We start from the raw sequence: 19332 nt of genomic DNA, 5'->3' as shown, positions 1-19332 counted from the left end.
TTAATTATATTCATATGTTCTTAGTGTATTAATTAATTATAATTTATCATTAATAATAATAATAAAATTAATAATAATCAAAATAAAAGATCATCATTAGCAAAATAATAATCCATTTCAAAAATAATAATCATCATAATCAGATTCATCATCATCAGCAAAATAATCCATTTCCAAAAAAAAAAAATAATAATAATCCTCAAATTAATCCATTTTCCAAATAATCATCCTCAAATAATGTAAGGATAATGTATTTTGGAGATGTTTATATGCCATTATATGTTGAAAAAAAACCACCAAGAGTTGAGGTATATTCACTAGCAACGAATTCATGGAGAACAATTGGAAATAATGATGGATACTATGCAAATGATAAATTTTCATCAGCATTTCTCAATGGAGCTGTCCATTGGTTTGCCTCTAAGACCGGAGAAGAATCCTCTGCAAATGTTGTCATGTTGTTTGATTTTGATTCTGAGAAGTTTGGAGAGATAATGCTTCCAATGTATCATGAAGATGGCTAAGGAGAAAGCCCTCAAGTTTCTGTGGCCGTGTTAAGAGAATCACTTGCCCTGATTGTTTGCAGCATCAGCAATCTTAGACTAATCGAGGGCTGTTACATTTGGGTGATGAGGGAGTATGGCATGGTGGAGTCTTGGACTAAACAATACTCGATTGTGCCAGAGGAAAGAATTGTAAGGCCATTAGGCATTGTCAACAATAGTGACTGTTGATGCCGAAATCTGAACCAATTGGTTAGTGACTCAGTTTCAGATCCCTGCATCAGCATTAAATTTGTTGGTGGGAAGCTGTTGGTTGATCTCCAAGAATATTCTCTAACTATGAGCAGAACATTCATGAGCATATAATCTTCAAGCTGACGATCAATAAGTACCTGAAATTACAGAGAATGGTCAGAGGTGCTGGAAGTTTTTCCCGCTTAAACCCTCCGACGCTCAAGTCAGTAATGGGATTTAAAGGAAAAACCAAATATGCCATTTCTCATATGGCTTGATAAACATTGCCTTAAAACTGAAAGCTTTTTGAATAATTTGCAGAAAAGTAAAGTAGAGTCTCCAGAAAGAATTTCTCAGTCAGATCAAGGGAAAAAGAGCCCTCCCTCTCCGCGTGGTTTTCTCGGGGTCTTTATAAAACACCTCACACCCACGACCTTAGATCGTGACAATAACCATTAATTGATCAAATTCGTGCCCTGCTTTTTTGGAAGAGCTTTGTGGTGGTTTATTTTAACTGAGTCTTTATTCCTGGTCATCACCTGGTCGAGGTGATCTGCTCAAGTTTAGACCACCTGGTCGAGGTGATCTGCTCGAGCTCATAGCACCTGGTCAAGGTGATTTGCTCGAGCTCATAGCACCTGGTCGAGGTGGTCTGCTCCACCTCATAGCACCTGGTCGATGTGATTTGCTCAAGCTCATAGCACCTGGTCGAGGTGATCTGCTCTATCTCATAGCACCTGGTCGATGTGATCTACTCAAGCTCATAGCACCTGGTCGAGGTGATTTGCTCAAGCTCATACCACATGGTCATCTGCTCAAGCTCACACCACCTGGTCAAGGCGATCTGCTCAACCTCATTGTACCTGGTCGAGGTGATCTGCTCAAGCTCATACCACCTAGTCAAGGTGACCTGCTCAACCATTTGCTCACTTTCACTTGGAGGAGATTATGGTCGCTCTATTTAATTCCTCAAACAGTGACTTTGGAATGTTAGTGATTAGTGGAGAGCTGGTTTCTTATGACCTTAATGAACTGGCTTTTAAACATCTCGAGATTGGTGATAATGAAGTTACACTAGATATGGTGAACTTTTCAAAGAGCTTAGTCTTATAAAATAAAGGATTTCGTTTAACTCCGAGGGTTGAGGGGGGCATTAGATTGGGGAAGAGGAAGCGGAGTGTATTCCGGCAGCTCCAAAAGAAGTGGTTCTATGAGAGGTGAAATGTTAAGGCAAGACCAGAATGTTTGATTACAAAAGGACCACCGGAACCATGGCACCACATCATGATGACACTTTGTTGATTACAAAATAATTTTATTTATTTTTTTAAACTAAAGTTTGGTTAATATTTTAATTAGTTTTTTTAAAATATATTTTTGTTCGTTGTGCAGTGAGGTTCTTTCAGATCTTAAGTTTCCGAGATTCAACTTAAAGAAAGTTAATTAGACTATAAACCGAATTGTGCGGAGCATCTCTCATGGAGCCAACTATGGCAGTCAAGGGTGAGCTCAAAGAGCTGAAGGAGGTAAATAGAGAGGGAAGAGAGCAGGAGGAGTGTTCCAATTATAACCCTAGTCTATTGTGAACACAGTTACTGGAGGCAAGGTATATTCACTATGAAAGTATCCTTATGAACTACTATACACTCCTGGTCAATGGTCATGGTCATAAGATGTTAATTGTTTGCTTATAAGTATACTATGGTGGATTATATCGATCTTGATGTCTATCATAAACACTGTTTGCCTTTTTTTCCCCCTTCAAAAATTAAATAAAGTTCGTATTCACGTTAGTTCTTAAACTAGCACTCCATTCTAGAATTTTAAGAGGTATATGTTTAAAAATGAAACTGTAATTAAAAAAATATATGGTCATAATAGATTGTAACCTTTGGCTTAATAAATTGATGTAATAGCTCGCTAATACGTATTGGTATTTCAAATGTCATTGTGATTAAAAAAAAAAAATTCTTTATGAGTGATGCCAAATTGCCAGTTGCCAAAGACCAAGACCCACCAACTTCTACCTTTCGTTAAGGGCGGCTGAGCATTGACGCGTTTTACTCATGCGTTTAGCGCATGATTTTCAGTAAAATCTGCAAATGTTTTAGCCTGTTAGATCTCAGTAACCATCATGGAGGACACTGGCAGCAGTTGTCTCACCCCATTTTACATCTTATTCTTCATCCACCCAATGGCTTTCGCCTTCTCCGATGACTCAGTCACTCTTTACAAACCCACAGAGAGCATATTTCTTGCTTGTGGCTCGACTGGCTCCTCCGGTACTCTAGATTACCGAACCTGGATTGGAGATATAAACTCTGAATACTCGCCCTCGGAGCCGGAAAATGAGGCATCAAGAACCTTCACCGCTCCTCAGCAGCCCCCGTATTCAGCAGTACGGCTTTCTCAGTCGCAGTTCACCTACACATTCAACCTCACCGCGGGTCAAAAATTCATCCGTCTGTATTTCTATTCAACCTCATATTCAGGTTTTAACAGTTCTAAAGCTTTCTTCTCCGTTAAAGCCGGTTCTTTTACCCTTCTTAGCAACTTCAGTGCTTCACTCACAGCCGATGCTTTGGGCAAGGATTTGTTTTTCAAAGAATTTTGCATTAACGTCGAAGAAGGTCAGAGGTTCTTGAACATAACGCTCATGGCAAGTCCAGATTACAAAGATTCATATGCTTTCATCAACGGAATTGAAATAGTATCCATGCCACCGAATCTTTATTATACAGCCGCCAATGACCCAGGTTTCGAGTTCGTTGGCCAGGGGAACCAATACGGAATCATAAACAGTACTTCCCTCGAGACGTTATACCGAATAAATGTTGGTGGGAATCCGATTTCACAGCTGGATGACACAGGCATGTTTCGAACCTGGAGTAGGGATGACGACTACTTGACAGATGCCAGACCCAGTGCTCTTGCGTTTAACATTAGTGTTGTCCTCCAATTTAGCAAAATAAATAATTACACTGCTCCGGCTGTTGTCTACAAAAGCTGCAGGTCAATGGGCAATGATAGGATAAAAAACGAGGAGTATAGTCTCACTTGGGAGTTTCAAGTGGATTCTGGGTTCACATATTTTCTCAGGCTTCATTTTTGCGAGTTTCAGCAAGAGGTAACAAAGCCCGGCGACAGAGTGTTCCGGATCTATGTAGCTAATCTAATTGCAGGAGCTGAAGCAGACATCATAATTTGGGGTGGAGCAAACGGCGTTCCCATCTACAGAGACTATGCAGTAATTATTGGAGCAAAAGGAAATGAAAAGAAGCAGAATCTCTCTGTTGCACTACACCCTGCTCCCCGACGGAGGACCAAGTATTCTGATTCTATCTTGAACGGGATTGAAATTTTTAAAGTGGACAACTATGGAAATCTTGCCGGATCTAATCCTGAACCTCTGATCAGCGAAACTCGGAATAACGAACCTTCCATTGTGCCACAGGAAATGCCAAGCTCACAATCAAGGAAATCCAAGAATATCATGGCAACTACAATTTCCATTGTCGGTGGACTTATGTCAGGTTTTGTTGCAATTTCTCTTTCAATTTTTTTCTGGAGACGTTTTTCTACTTCTAAGACAAATTCAAGGAAGTCTCGTGGCTCATCTCTAACGTTGGTGGACTTGTGTCAGGTTTTGTTGCAATTTCTCTTTCAATTTTTTTCTGGAGACGTTTTTCTACTTCTAAGACAAATTCAAGGAAGTCTCGTGGCTCATCTCTAACGTCCGATCTCTGTACTCACTTTTCACTATCCGAAATCAAAGCAGCAACAAACAACTTTGATGCTGGTCTCATTATTGGAGTTGGAGGATTTGGTAACGTATACAAAGGGTTTATCAACGGTGGCGCCACTCCTGTTGCGATCAAACGGCTGATTCCAGGGTCACAACAGGGTGCACTGGAATTCCAGACAGAGATAGAGATGCTCTCCCAACTAATACACATTCATTTGGTCACTCTCATTGGTTACTGCAATGATGACGGGGAGATGATCCTTGTGTACGATTTCATGGCTCGTGGGACGCTACGGGATCATCTCTATGACAGCAATAATCCTCCTCTTCCATGGAGTCAACGGCTTGGCATTTGCATAGGCGCGGCTCGTGGGCTGCAGTATCTGCATACTGGGGCGAAGCAAGTTATCATTCATCGGGATGTGAAGACAACGAATATCTTGTTGGATGAGAAATGGGTGGCCAAGGTTTCTGATTTTGGACTGTCCAAATTTGGACCCAATTCCATGTCCAAAACTCATGTCAGTACTATAGTGAAGGGGAGCATCGGGTACTTAGATCCTGAGTATTATCGACTTCAGCAGCTAACGGAAAAATCCGATGTCTACTCATTTGGCGTTGTGTTATTGGAAGCATTGTGCGCTCGACCACCTATTATTCGGACAATGGAAAGGAATCAAGTGAGTTTAGCTGTTTGGGCTGAACAATGTTATCGCAATGGAACCATTGATGAGATTGTTGATCCGCTTTTGAAGGGTAAGATATCAAATGAAAGCTTGAACAAATTTGCTGAGGTTGCAATTAGATGCTTGAATGATGACGGAGCCCAAAGGCCATCCATGAGTGATGTGATTCGTGATCTAGAGTTTGCATTTCAGCTACAAGAGAGCGCAGAGGAGAGTGAAAAGTTTGGTCATGAGGCTGATCTTTCAAATAATAAATGTTCTGAGAGCGGATCCCTCTGTAGAGATGCCTTCTCTGAGATCATTGACCCACAAGGGAGATGATGAGATCATGAAATATTGCTTGCTTTCTAAATCCAAGACATCGAACCACTTGTTATATAAACATTGTGAATGGTGAACAGGTGAAGTAGAATAAAGATCGAGTTTTGTGCAGTTATATTTTTGAATGATGTTTTCCAATCTGAACGAATTAATTCAGTTGTTCCAATTTCCGAATGCATGCATGCAGTATCAAAATTTTCAGGGTAATTTTAATTATAGAAACGAAAATGCTATTAGTTAATAGAAGAGGAAAAGGGTGGGGGGGGGGGGGGGGGGGGGGGGGGCTTTCCGTTGTTCAAAAGTCAAGCTGGAAAGGTTTAAAATGGAGAATGTACGACAAAATAAGGCATTGAAAAGTGAAAACAACTGCCGACTTTTCTGCTGACGACTTGTATAAGTCGTCGCTAATGACAAGATCTCATCCCGCAACCACATCCAAATAATTGGTGATGGCATTTTCAAATTATTTTGCACGGATTAATTTTATACCATTTAAAGATTATCTTGTTAGTCCGTAAGTTGAGGCCCCTTTTATCGCCAGATGTTTTATATTTCCCCACACGTTTGCTATGGTCCCATGTTCAAACTCCCATGTATTATTATATTAAGTTTATATCTCACATAAATTGCAGTATGTCCATGATATTTTAAAAGGCTTTGTTATGTTACATTAATGTACCATACATAATTAACAAGAACTACATAATTATATGAATTTCATAATTTGTGTGGTTCTTGTAAGTGATGTATGGTACATTCAATATAACATAGAGATTCCCTATTTTAAATCCACCTCACGCGGTATTTGATGAGGTATATGTATCATTGGCTCAGCTATATTTAAGATTGAAGTGATTAATTTTGCGTCAAAGATTCTGGTATTTTCTGTGGCAGCAACTTTTGCGGTAGTGACGGTTAATGCTTAGCAATAAAATTCTCTCTTTCTCAAGACATAATTAGGAGGTGGGGTTATTTTTTTCAATCTTTTTTTTTTTCAAAGAAAGTAGGTAAATGGATAAATGTATATGTTGAGGCTCGGGCGTAGGGCAGAAAAGATAAACATGCGAGTTAAAATTTAATCATTTTAATGTATGCATTATACATATGTTCTCTTGAATTTATTTTTGAACACTGATATTCAAATAAATTAATTCAATAAAATACGAATAAAAACAACCATAAAAGGTAATTTTGTTTTTGTTTCTTTATCATTTTTCTTATATTTTCTTTTTATATTATGCTCTCTATAAATTTATTAATTTTCCTAGGAAGGCAACTAGAATCTGAATTCTGCCAGTTATGGTAGATGATATGGCATTATCACAACAATTATTTAATAAAATACTTAATGAATGACTTTCACATCCACGCGGTCGATTTTGCGACATATCATTCACTTCGTTATCAACCAAAACAACCACAATTCCTCACATGCCTCCTACCTTAACAATTAACAACCTCGCTGGACGGGACCCCACCCAATCATCAACCACTACCTACGTCGAAGGATAACGACGACGTTTCTCTATCGACTTTCCCAGACCTTCACTTCGCCAAATAATTCCATCACCAGGAGCTCTAGCTCAGCTCACACACAAAACACACTCTTATCAGTCAATCAATCAATCAAAATCAACCAAAGACTACCCAACAATGGAAGAAGAACAAGAAGCACTGAACATTGACGCCTGCGAGGGAATGGACGTCGTCTTCGAGAACTGCGGATCCTCGTCGAGGTTTTTCTCGCCGATAGTGTTTCTCGACGCGATATGGAACATGGCTTTTGTTGTGGTGTCGGTGATTGTGCTTTTCTCAACTCTTAAAGAGAAACCCGCCACTCCCTTGAGGGTTTGGGTTTCTGGCTATGCTCTGCAGTGCTTTTTGCATGTGGGTTTTGTTTTTTTTGAGTATCGGAGGAAGAATTATTGCGGTCATCGTGTGGCCCTCGTTGTTAACGGCCTTTCCCCCTCCCAAACTAGTCTCAGGTAACCTTCTTTATCAAAATATTATACAAATATCGATTCTTTAACTATTTAGTGATATTGAATGCGAAATCTGTAAAGACAATGAATGCTGGTACTTATAAGATAGTGGATTGAATGTTCAGTCGGAGGGGGTGTACACTTTCCATCATATGTGATTATCTTTTGGGATGTGATTACTTATTTGTATATTTTTAAGGATTAAAGATATTTGAAAGCACATTGTGCTACAGTCAGGTCATTTGGTGAATTTTTCATAAATATTATGTAGTTTTGGGTTGGTTCTTTATAGAGCTATTGAATTTTTGGTTAAACCTCAAGGAATTTGCTTAAATCTTGGATGGCCAGATGATCTTGTAGATTATTGTTTGTCTGCTGGGTCGTAGATTTGAGATTCTTGGTAAATTTAGTAGTTTTAACAGTTAAAAATTATTTGTCCTTGCCATATTGGCTCTGCATGTGCTATGATGAGCTAGAATTGGGGATGCCCGACTTGAAGACTCTTGAACTGTGATTGAACTAGTCAGTCATGTTCTGCGGTGATGGAATCTTCCCATGTTCAAAATGTTTCTTCTTACCTTATGTTTTCTTTTTCAGTGTTGTGAAAAGGTTGGGAGCGATGAACACAATGATTTCGTCCATCTGGTGGGTGATTGGGTTCTACTGGATCGTCGTGGGGGGTCAAGCATTGGTAAGGGATTCTCCTCGCCTGTACTGGTAAGAGCTATGATTTGAGCCTATGCTTGCTATTTGCTTTAACTTTCTCTTCCCTTGATTCCTTTTGCTGTAATAATGATACTTAAGATGCTAGATGTGTTTACAAATAGAAATTGAGCATGCACATAAATACTAAACAATAAAACCCATGGAAATGAAAATAAATTTATGGACTGTGATGTAACTAGCAGTGGTCTGGATCATGCATTGCATTATGACTCCCAGCATATGACCTGCAGGCATCATTGACAAGCAGTGATGGTAATGTGAAACTTCAAGTTTTAAAATTATAATTGATATCATATCTGAAGAGGTAATGCATGGATGGCACGCTATAAGTTTGTGGCTGTGACCATCAAGAAATGATGGATTTGAGTTTTTTCACGCGTTGAATTCTTGTAAAACATATTGAACTTTAATGATGAAACCTAGTGCCTGATCTGCAGGGTAACTGTGGTCTTTCTAGCCTTTGATGTGTCCTTTGTAATCTTTTGCATCGGGATGGTATGTATCTTTTTCTTTGCTATCTTCTGTTGCATTCCAATCGTAGCCCTTGTCTATGCTGTAGCAACTAGACAAGGTGCATCAGCAGACGATATTAGGAACCTTCCCAAGTATAGATACCGGTTGGCTAGTCATTTGAGGGCATCAAATAATAGTGAGAAGCAAGATGTCTTTGGGACAGAGACAGAAATGAGCAACAGTAACTCTACTGATGAACTCGCGCTTCATCCTGAGGATTCTGTGAGCATCTATAAACACTTCTGCGCTCAGTTTTGAAATGTCAGATTTCTCATGAAAGTTGAATTGTTATTTTCATTCAGCCATTATTGAGTTTTCTGGCCTACTTTAATTATGCATTCAGTCATCAAGAAAGAAAAAAAAATTACTTTTAACAAATTGGACGTTGCCTTTCACTACTGCTATTATTTGTAACACAAAATGTAATATAATACAAAGCAAGGCGAAAACAAACTTCTTTTAGAGAAGCTTTTGTCACAAAACATCTTTAAGATTTGCTAAACAACACTAATATTTAGAGAATGGATGTTGTGCTTTTAATTCCTATTTTCCAAGTACATTACCGAATGCAGTTATATGTCTGTTTTTGAACACATATAAAAGAAAATAGATTTTGAAATTGATAACAAATGAGTCCTTATTTCCTTTTTTTTTTTTTTTTGACATGGTGACTTTCAATAAGTCGAAATTGAAGAGTGGTATTGATCAAAATCTTTTATTTTTATTTTTAAATACAATATTATATGCTAGTTTTATTTAGTTAGATGAATGTCGTTTTTTATTACTTTTGTATCTGATGCCCATTGGCATGAAGTGATAACTATCTTTATTCTTGAAAGTGTTCTGCATTTGGCATGTGCAAAGTAAAGAATGCAGCAGCATCCTCAGCATTATTAACTTGAATTTTTTTTCCCCACTTTTCAGGATTGTTGCATTTGCCTTTCTCAATATGTAGATGGGGCAGAGCTTTATACATTACCATGCAACCACCATTTTCATTGTGGATGCATCAGCAAATGGCTTCGGATAAATGCGACTTGCCCTCTCTGCAAGTACAACATCCGAAGAGGCGATACATTGGTGTGATCATCCCTCCTCCGTTAGTTGAGAGGAGATCTCTAACTGAGGGAATACCAGAACAACCTATTCGGTTATCTTCTTTTTGAGCAGCTATCTAATTCAGAAGAAGAAAAATGGAAAAAGGAAATAGTTCTTTATTAGATGATTCCTTTCTTCTTAAAGTTTATATTTGTGAACCCTCTTTGTGTACAGAAATTTTAATTTAATGTTGAAGCTTATTTTATGACAAGTGTATATTATGCTGTGTGGTTAAATAGGAAAAACAGATTGGAGGTAATCTTCTTTTATCTTTCTATTATTGACAGACCATTTGAGCAAGTTGCAAAAGTTGCTGTTGTCCTTTCTCAATTGAATTAAATTGATCGAGGAATCAAATCATAAGAGTGGTTTTAAGATTAATGTTAATATAATTAATATAATGAAAATAACAGATTCTTGAAAATTTAGCTGGTAGCTTTTGATTTCCTATAACCCCCTTGGACCGCAGAGAACAACTATAATAGGAGAACAAAAGCTAAGACAAATCTGAGACGCAGTTAGATTACAATGGCATATTTCTAGATGTATGGATTCTTCAAGACTTCAACCACTAATTGTATACGTTGCATCCATCATGTGAAACAAGGAAATGAAATTCTACACCATATATTATTCAATTCTGAATAGATTGATGAACAATTAATCCATTGTGGTATTCATAACACCTTGACATGATAACATGGTCCGAATTCACAAAAACAAATAATTGAAATGACTGGAGGCATACAAAAGGTCAGCACCAAACCTGCAAGAAAACTAGAGGTAAAGTTCATACATTCTTTAACTTCTTCATCTTAGAAGGTGGCCATCGACCCTTCTTCCTCATTCTTCGCTTGCGAACAAGTCGCTTTCTCCTAAGTCTTATCTTTTTTGCCAATTTCATTCTCATTTTCTGCTCCAGTCTTTCCTGCGTCTTTGACTCTAGTGGAAGTTTGTCAACGGGTACAACCTCTTTAGTGCTATCAGAAGGGGGCTCACCGCCATCTGTTGGAGCTGTTCCATCGATGTCTGAAGATGCCTTGACAATCACGGCACCTCTTTTGCTGGCAACAAGGGGTGTACAACTCCAAACTCCATTGGAAGATTTTGGATGAGATTCAATGGCTTTGAAATGCAATCTGGAAACTGAAAATCAAAGGAAAAGAAAAAAGAATTCAGATACACCAAAAGGTTAAATTTCAAGTTACAAAAGGCAGAAGATGTATTTCAGAACAAAATCAGATAAGCTCCTGATTTCTGACGTAATTTTTTTTTAAATTGCATTTTAACAGTAAGACAACATGGGCAATAAACAAAAATGAATTGGGAAAACCAATGAAGTAGAGATAAGCATGAGCTGAAAAGTTCAACCAAGCATGAAGTAATAGCTAACAGCTACAACTGAGTATGAGCAACAAATTGCCAAGTGGTTTGCTCAGATCTGAGAATAAAGAGTGGGAAAAATAAAACAAAATAAAATAAAACAAACAGGGAACGTGGAAAAAATAAAACTTAGCAACAATTTAGATATGTCTATGATACACAAAAGTGAAAACATATTGAAAGGAAAAATTATCTAGCCCTAAGCCTCAATTTCCTGCTCCTAAAGAATGAAATCCAGGCTTCTTTTTCCTAGTTTATTGTCTTAAAAATTCTTTTCTTATCTTATAATATTTCTGATAAACTCAACCAAGTACTTTAATACAAACAGTTAGCTCTCCTATAGTTAAGTTCTCATTAAAATTTAATATTTCAAAGAAACCAGCTTTGATAAAGCAGTGCAAATTTACTAATTCTCATACTCAATAACTTCTTAGGATAACAAGTTAGAAAAATTATATGTAGAAAAATGTCCAAAATGATAATTGATTCTTATTGAATTATTTATGTTGTAAAATTCTCGCAGTACAAATGAATGACTAAAAATGGGACAAATTTCCAATGTTCAAAGCAACATAATCCCAACAATAATTTTACACGAGGTTTTGGTTAATCAATAAAACCAGCCATTAGAATACAATTTGAAGAGAGTGGTAATATAATGCATTCCAAATCTGTAAATTGGCACAGTTTATGTATTACCTTCAATTATCTAATGAAAATTCTGAGAAAAACTAAGGCAAGAACAAGCACAAAAATACAATTTAAACACTTGCAAGCAAAAATTCAGTGACACTTCAAATCTGTTAAAATAAATTTTCCTTCTAATAAAAAAAAAAATGGAACTTATATACATTATAAAAGTGAATGCAACTGAGACAAGTAACTGAGAACGAATGCAGTGTTAAGTGTTTGATAAAAACCCAACTGAGTGTGAAGTTGGAGCTAATAGCTACAATGCTTCGAAAACAAAAGAATCAAGAAGATTACTCAATTGGGTTTCTTCAACTTAGAAAAAAAATTCAGCACATACTTACTAGTTGTTGAATCAACAAATGAAAAAGGGAGAAAGGGGTGTTACCTGGACAAGCAGTGACGGAAAGAGCTGATAAAGAAGAAGGAGAAGGGATTGACATGAAAGGATTATAAGATACAAGTAGAGCCATTTTTTAATTTTGAACACTCTCTTTCACTTTAAGCGTCTCATTGGCACTTTTGGATAAGCTTCTCAACTGAACCCAACGCTCTTTTTCTCCCCTTATTCTTCACCCGCACAAACAAACAGATAAAATGACGTTTCGAAAGGATAAGTATTTTGAAAAATACGTTTCTTTTGCGTTTTACATTTTTTTTTTTCCATTTGAGTAATGTTTCGATTTATTCATATATAACAACCCCTATTTGGCTATTTGCTATTTCTCTCACAAATTCTTAAGGTTGGGTTTCTTGAACTTATTCTCAATTTCTCATGCAATCGAATTATTTGATATCAAATGTGAAAATAAAAGTAAATAATTAACATTTAAATCCCCACCATTTCAAAACAAAATTTAAGTTAGGTACCCTTTTTAAATATGGTGTCACGCGTCAAGTGTATTTGAACCCCAAATTTCTTGTACAAATTCAAGAGATTTTACTCATTAAAGTTACCTTGTATATTATTGGCAAAGCAATTACGTCCACTTAATATATTCATCGAATCTATGTTCAGTAGGAGAGATTGGCATCCATGAAGTTATAAGAAGAATGTGCCACCTCCAACTTCACCAATCAAGCTATGCAATTGCACAAGTATTGCCTGAGCAGTAAGCCGTAAATCCTCACAAGTCACAAGTTAAACTGACTATATAGAAACCAACACGAGTGAGAATTGACTACATTTACATTTGACTATATTAAGTAGCAGGAAACGTCTCCCTCAGCCAAAATATCCGACCAAAAGTAAACCAACCCAATTCAAGGTTGCCAACAGCGGCATCACAATAGTCTCTGACATGTTATTATGTTAATAGGCAGTTTCAATTAACCAAAAAGAGGTGTACTTTGAACTGAGAAACGGCACGAACTAGGATGAACTTTGGCTGGAGGAAATGTGGATCCGTTTAATCTGGCACACCAAAAGGACAACAGTAAGGACAACAGTCAGAACATTCATTATAATCTTTCAGGGGCAAAAAAAAAAGAACAACGAACATTACATTATAAAATGTTAAAAGGGAAAACTTCAGGGCAGTTTCAAACAGCAAAGCATGATTCATGAACCCAAAACATCTATATACACAACCCAAAAACATAATAACCCATAGTTTTTAGGCTGAAATAAACAAGACTATTATTAGAAAATTGTCCTCCGTAGTTTGCCACTGGGATCAGAATATCTGAAGCTAATAAAACTAAGTTTGTTACAAAGACCAAAAGAAAGCTCCTATGCTTCTCCATTCTAAAAGGGAGGAAGAGAGTTGAGTACAAGTTTCAGTGAGGTATCGATGCTCCTCACAAAGAACAAAAGAATTTCTTCCTGTGTTCTGTGCATCTTTAATTGGTTAGCGTAACTACTCTTCTAGTAAGGTTGTAGACTACAGTTTTGGATTGAAGACAACAATAAAATAGATGATTAATAATGTATATGTATGTACAAGGCCACTAACATACATCACGATATCTATTAATAAAATATAAAACTACTTCATAACAACGAATTCTAGTACTGGCATCAACAACAAAGTTTGATATTTTTAGAATAGAAAATTGGGTGTGTGAGGGAGTAATAAGCTTTTAATATGGCCTATATTTATTTTCCTCCAAGTTGAGAAAATTACTTTTGTACATCCAGACTCAGTCATATGGTTTAACCATCAATGCTGAATGCTATGCGGCTAAGTCCGAAAATGACATGCTAGTCTAAACAACCAGAGTTTGCCTAAAAAAAGCCTACTAGTAATCTCTTATAGCTTCTCTGAGCTTACTGTCCTTCACAAAAGTGTAGCAGATTCTAAGCTTCACAGAGTCCCATCAAACCCCTATTTCGATGCTTGACCCTCTTGTTGCCAATTAATTGCTTTCTTGTCCCTGGTAAGATTTGTTACCACTTGCATGGACTCCTTATGCGTGAAGATAGATCATTGTAGGTTGCACTTTATTATGGATATTTGACCAAATTTTGCAAAAGGTCCACTAACCTCCTCCTCCTAGTATGGTAATGGAATAAGGAACAATCTTTCTCAGCAAGAAAGTGAAAGAGCTCATGACTGTCCTAGCACTAGCATTAGGTATACCCAGTATCTCAAGCATACGAGCTCATTACTCTCAAAGTCGACAGACTGACTATCATTCAATTATATAATGAAGCATTTTCTGAATGTTATATGCATAATATTTGAAAAAATTACTACTTATTCGTTTAGCAAAGAAACAAGTTCTCAATATAAGGTTCCCAGACACAAAGTTTGAACCTCACAAAATATGAGTACCAATGGTATCTGAGAAATCCAGTCTACAAGTTACATCTTTCTATATGAAACTGCTAAAAAAGGTCAGTAAATGCGCATGCTATGACTGTAAAGATAACTATAGACTTGCAAATCTATAACATCTGACAATTAAATTGCAAAACAAGCAGTTAAGTAAAATATTTCTACAGAGTAATAACCTGCAAGTCAAGAGTCAGACATTCTTTAATTTGTTCATCTTCGAAGGGGGCCATCGACCCGTCTTCCTCATCCTCCGTTTACGAACAAGCTTCTTCCTGCGAAGCCGTATCTTCTTAGAAATCTTCATCCTCATCTTATGTTCCAATTTCAGCTGCAGCTTTGAGTCCAATGGCAGTTTTTCAAGTGGAAAATATTCTTCATCATCACTCTCAGACTGAGGCTCATCACTGTCCACAACTTCTGCGTCAGAAGATACCTTAACAATCAATTCACCTCTCTTCTTACTGATATCACAAAAACTTTTGCAGGATTTCAGGTGATGATGACCCATGGATTTCATATGCAACCTGGGAACTGAAACCAAACAAAACCCAGATGAAATTACAGCTTTTGAGATTAAAGTGAAAAAGGGAAAACTTTGAAAATAAACTCATTATAGTTCAAATGCAAAGCTTCCGAGCTCCTGATAACTGCATTTTTCAGGAATAACCAGGAGGAAACAAAGTAAAAGAAGTGATCGTTGACATAACCCAGATCAAAATGTGAAGCAATTGCAAAGGAAATGTCTGTTTAACACAAACATAAATATGAACAACAACACAAAGAAGAGAAGGTAAATCTGGTAAACTTAAAATCCCATTTGAGTATTACTAATATATAGTGTTTCTAGTCTCATGATAAAGAGGAAGAAAAAAAATGTGAACTATAGAACTTTTTGAAGGAAAAAATAAGCAAGCAATTTTCAAGATGGAACAAAAAGCGTCAAAAGTGATATTGTAAGAAAGAGAGAGAAAAGTTCTTACTTGGGGAAGCGATGAAGGCCATAGGTGATGAATATGGTGTCGAAAATATGGAGGAAGAAGAAGAAGACAGAGGACTCGAGAAGAGCAGAGAGAGAGCCATTTGCGCTCTCTCTTTCCTTGCTGGTCGCTACAAAGTTTGGATGTTAGCACAGCAAGCAGCAAATAATGCAAGCAAATGCGTCTTAATTTTTCCGAGGCAAGATGGGAATGCCGTTTGCATGTTTGACTTTGACCCCATTTTGGAAAAATGGACTTTTCGACTTAAAATTAGTTATTATTAACAATTTTTTTTAAAATTATTATTAACAAACAAAAGAAAAATCAAAGAAATTTCGAAACTTGTTTAACCTATCAAATAATAAAAAAGGATAATAATTAATCATTGTATGAAGAAAACCTTTTTAGGAATTTTTTAAAAAAAAATCAAATATAAGAAGATCTTTTTTATTTATCTTAGCTATTTTTTAATATAATGAAAAATTTTAATTATTAAGTTATTACGTAATTTTTTAATTTTTTTTCTTAATCTACAAAGTCTAAATTAAATTGATAAAAGATATTCTTCAAAATTTTATATTTAATTAGGTAATTTTTATCCTTAAATAAAATTCAATAATTAGTATTATTACTCATTTATATAATCTGCGATGATAACATAGTGGTAACTATTATTATTTTAACCTTTTATCTTCAAATTAACGTTAACTTCTTTATAATTTTTTATGAATATTTTTCCTATAAAAACATGATAAACTACAATAAAATTGATTAAAATATACTAATTTAGAATATGAAAGGATTGTATTAAATTGAACATGATTTAACCTTTATTTGTTTAATATTTATAATTTTGTAAAGGTAGAAATGTAAAAATATTGGTTTTTCGATTTTTTGAGTTAAAAAAAAAACTCCATTCAAAATTCAAACTACGCACTTAACCAATGGTTAAGATTTATTCCTTAATACCGATAATTGTGTCGTGGAATAAAATTTGTGAAAACCCTTTTTTTATATTTATGTTTGTTTCAATTTTTATTTAAGATATTATAAGATTTTAAGATGGGATTAATATTTTAATCAATCAGAACTTAATAGTTTTTTTCCCCCTAATCAAACTAATTGACATAAAATTTGATTCGTTTTGTAACCCTATTTACCCGATTAGGATAAAATAGTTATTGGCAAATCACCAACCAAATCGTCTTATTATCAATTGTAATTAAGAACATAAAATTTGAGAGTCCATATAATGCTTCAAAAGAACCCAAAAAAAAAAAAAAGATTAACTATATTTAAAAGAAGGAATCCAAATCTTTAATAATTTCAATTATACAAAAACTTGGAATTTTCACTAATAATTAAAAAAAAGAAAAAAAAAAAAGGGGGGGAAAAGGGAAGACCATAACCAAGTATTTGCACCGAATGAAAAGCAGCGGCAGATGAAGCATTCGCTTTTTGTTTAGGCTATGGCTTCCATCCTGTCTTCAGCTAATAATGACTAAATCGTCATACGGATCCATTTAACAGAAAAAGTCAGGTTCAGATTCAACCAATATGTTCTTCAACTCACAATTCTCCAAGTTTAACCATTCAATAGAGCGCATGATGATCATCCCCAAAATGTAAAAGAATAGACGTCGTTAATTGTACCGAAGCAGCTCTATAACCAAACATGGACTTAATCTGTATTCTGTGGTCTAAAAAGCTTGTTAAAGAACTTGGTCCACCAACAATGGATCAAAGGGAAATATCGTACAGCTTAATCCAAAGGCTTTTTGCTAAACCCCCGAGAACCCATATGTCTAACTCATCAGAAAGACAAGCATTCATCCGATCGAGAGATTCTTTCATCTTCAACAAGCTGCAACTCCAACTTTTATTGCTGGGGGCATGGATTCAATATTTTTTTCATGTATGTCTATTGGCTGAATAAAACACCCCTCAATTAACCTAGAACGAACTTTAAAATATGGTATACCTTTGACAACAATTTTTTGCCATGTAGCATCTATCAAGTTGTGCTGGAATTCAGGTAAAGTGATTGAGCTCCAGTTGCTATTTGCTGACCGCCTGTCAAACATAATCCAAGCAACATAGACATATTAGCACTGTCGAAGTTCACTCCCTCTAAACTTTAACACCACCACATAGTATTTATGGCTTGATGAGTCATTAGCTGTGGCTTTATAAGAAGATCAATTCAACTATATGTAGTCTCGTCATGTATTCATATATTATGTTTGTTTAAGTCATCCTAACTGGTTTCAGAATCTCAAGTCCTTAATATGTGACTTACCAAATCAATTCTTCCTTACTTTTTTTTTTTGATAGATCAATTCTTCCTTACTTGAAAAAAAGAAAGAAGAGAAAGAGATTATACAGATAGCTACCAGAGGGTGCCACTAAAACTCAGATTCTTCACAGATGATTGGATGAACCTTAGAGAGAGGTAAACATTTGTAAACCAAGTAGCTTCGAAGATAGGACTCTAATACCAAGTTTAACACTTTTTCGCTTTGCTTAGCCACGTAACACAACTTTGGCTAACAAATCCTTTTAGAGCATAGATTACAAATGTAACAAGTTCATAACCTCCAAAGTATAGTGTCCCAGATATGGAAGAAGAAGAAGAAGTAAGGTAGTTTTTTCATTCATTTATTTTATTAGTTGTTATGAAACCATAAGCTTTGTGTTTCTTTTGCTTAAATCAGTATCCATGGAAGTCCATCTTTGTCATGTATGCACGATGAAGTGGTTAAAATTAAATTTTAGGAAAGTTGTTTTTAGAACTAAATGATACAAAAATTTCATGAATTTTTTAGATCTTTCCTACTTGTCCCACTTCATCATTCTAGAATCTAGATGACCATGCTTTAGAGTTTAGTCTTCTAATCCCAAGGATTATATGTACAAATAAACCAAATGAAATCAGTTGTCTTACATCTCAAGTAATTTGAAGCGCTCAAAGGTTAAAGTAATTCCTTAATGTAATTACTAGTTGCTTAAATGTTATTGTTCTATTCAGCAGCAACAAACAAGTAGCTGGTCAACCCGGCGACTAAGTCAGGAGCAGAAAGGTTATGTAGCAATAGATGTTTTCTGTTTACTACTAATAGATCTTAAGTTCAGAAGTAAGTTTTTTTACATTACAGTGAGCTTTTTTTTTTTTTAATTAAAGAAGAAGAAGAAGAAGAAACTATATGTGATTTATTTAGTTAAACTATTTATTCTGATTTATATTTCTCATTCTAAACAATTTAAAGAAAACCCATTTATAATTTTTTTTAAAAAATAAGGTATCATCATTTTTTTATTTATTTTTTTCGGTATATATAAATCATCTGGTATCCAAAGATCACATTATGCCCTAACTAATTCATATTCGAGCCGGGTAGAACCACTAGGGCGGTAAAACTCTCTCAACAAGTATTTAACGCACCATTTTTTTATCTATATTATCCCAAGTAGAGCCCAAATCAAGATCAAGATTAGGGCATATTATATGTTCTAAATTGAATTTATGAATATTATGTTTTAAAATACTACTTATTCAACAAAGTTAATTAATTGATACACGTCAATTTTCTGTTACAATAAATTGACAAAACAATAGTTGATCCAATAGTTGCTTCAGAAGTTGTGATTAAACTCCTTAGGTAATGTCAAAACTCCCGTTTTCAAGTCCCTTTCA

The 19332-nt window shown here is 35.6% G+C and overlaps 4 protein-coding genes across 5 annotated transcripts; 2 read left to right on the top strand and 2 right to left on the bottom strand.

Moving 5' to 3' along the window:
• The first annotated feature begins 2725 nt into the window (after positions 1-2725).
• LOC102620371 (receptor-like protein kinase FERONIA) lies at positions 2726-5604 on the top strand. Of its 2 annotated transcripts, none has more exons than XM_052443107.1 (2): positions 2726-4270; positions 4381-5604. In XM_052443107.1, exons 1-2 carry the CDS (start codon positions 2872-2874, stop codon positions 5487-5489), a joined length of 2508 nt encoding a protein of 835 aa, XP_052299067.1. In that variant the 5' UTR covers positions 2726-2871; the 3' UTR covers positions 5490-5604. The 2 variants fall into 2 exon arrangements, with proteins under 2 accessions (XP_052299067.1, XP_052299068.1); XM_052443108.1 differs by having other exon boundaries at positions 2726-4361; positions 4418-5604.
• A 1239-nt stretch (positions 5605-6843) lies between these two features.
• Positions 6844-10077, top strand: LOC102620088 (E3 ubiquitin-protein ligase At4g11680). Its single transcript, XM_006481949.4, has 4 exons — positions 6844-7474; positions 8069-8188; positions 8635-8932; positions 9635-10077. Exons 1-4 carry the CDS (start codon positions 7143-7145, stop codon positions 9794-9796), a joined length of 912 nt encoding a protein of 303 aa, XP_006482012.1. The 5' UTR covers positions 6844-7142; the 3' UTR covers positions 9797-10077.
• Positions 10078-10419: 342 nt separating this feature from the next.
• LOC102619812 (50S ribosomal protein 5, chloroplastic-like) lies at positions 10420-12485 on the bottom strand. Its single transcript, XM_006481948.4, has 2 exons — positions 12270-12485; positions 10420-10954 (listed from the first exon to the last, which is right to left on the bottom strand). The coding sequence occupies exons 1-2, from the start codon at positions 12352-12354 to the stop codon at positions 10599-10601; spliced, it is 441 nt and encodes a 146-aa protein (XP_006482011.1). The 5' UTR covers positions 12355-12485; the 3' UTR covers positions 10420-10598.
• Positions 12486-13005: 520 nt separating this feature from the next.
• On the bottom strand, positions 13006-15810 carry LOC102619521 (50S ribosomal protein 5 alpha, chloroplastic-like). The gene is made up of 3 exons (XM_006481947.4): positions 15642-15810; positions 14838-15192; positions 13006-13295 (listed from the first exon to the last, which is right to left on the bottom strand). The coding sequence occupies exons 1-2, from the start codon at positions 15739-15741 to the stop codon at positions 14852-14854; spliced, it is 441 nt and encodes a 146-aa protein (XP_006482010.1). The 5' UTR covers positions 15742-15810; the 3' UTR covers positions 13006-13295; positions 14838-14851.
• Positions 15811-19332: the final 3522 nt, after the last annotated feature.

This window comes from Citrus sinensis, chromosome 6, assembly GCF_022201045.2.
Source record: "Citrus sinensis cultivar Valencia sweet orange chromosome 6, DVS_A1.0, whole genome shotgun sequence".
NCBI lineage: Eukaryota > Viridiplantae > Streptophyta > Magnoliopsida > Sapindales > Rutaceae > Citrus > Citrus sinensis.
Note: the sequence above shows the minus strand (reverse complement) of the source record. Positions and strands in the feature narration are given on the sequence as shown.

Bases quoted from the DNA above. Each gene is read 5' to 3' on its own strand.
- LOC102620371 (XM_052443108.1), top strand. From the start codon at position 2,872: ATGGAGGACACTGGCAGCAGTTGTCTCACCCCATTTTACATCTTATTC. The intron at 4,362-4,417 runs GTTGGTGGACTT...TTTTTTCTGGAG, and splicing joins TCTCGTGGCTCATCTCTAAC to ACGTTTTTCTACTTCTAAGA.
- LOC102619812 (XM_006481948.4), bottom strand. From the start codon at position 12,354: ATGGCTCTACTTGTATCTTATAATCCTTTCATGTCAATCCCTTCTCCT. The intron at 10,955-12,269 runs GTAACACCCCTT...TTTGATTTTCAG, and splicing joins TTCCGTCACTGCTTGTCCAG to TTTCCAGATTGCATTTCAAA.
- LOC102620088 (XM_006481949.4), top strand. From the start codon at position 7,143: ATGGAAGAAGAACAAGAAGCACTGAACATTGACGCCTGCGAGGGAATG. The intron at 8,189-8,634 runs GTAAGAGCTATG...CCTGATCTGCAG, and splicing joins GATTCTCCTCGCCTGTACTG to GGTAACTGTGGTCTTTCTAG. The intron at 8,933-9,634 runs GTGAGCATCTAT...CCCACTTTTCAG, and splicing joins CGCTTCATCCTGAGGATTCT to GATTGTTGCATTTGCCTTTC.
- LOC102619521 (XM_006481947.4), bottom strand. From the start codon at position 15,741: ATGGCTCTCTCTCTGCTCTTCTCGAGTCCTCTGTCTTCTTCTTCTTCC. The intron at 15,193-15,641 runs GTAAGAACTTTT...GTTTGGTTTCAG, and splicing joins GGCCTTCATCGCTTCCCCAA to TTCCCAGGTTGCATATGAAA.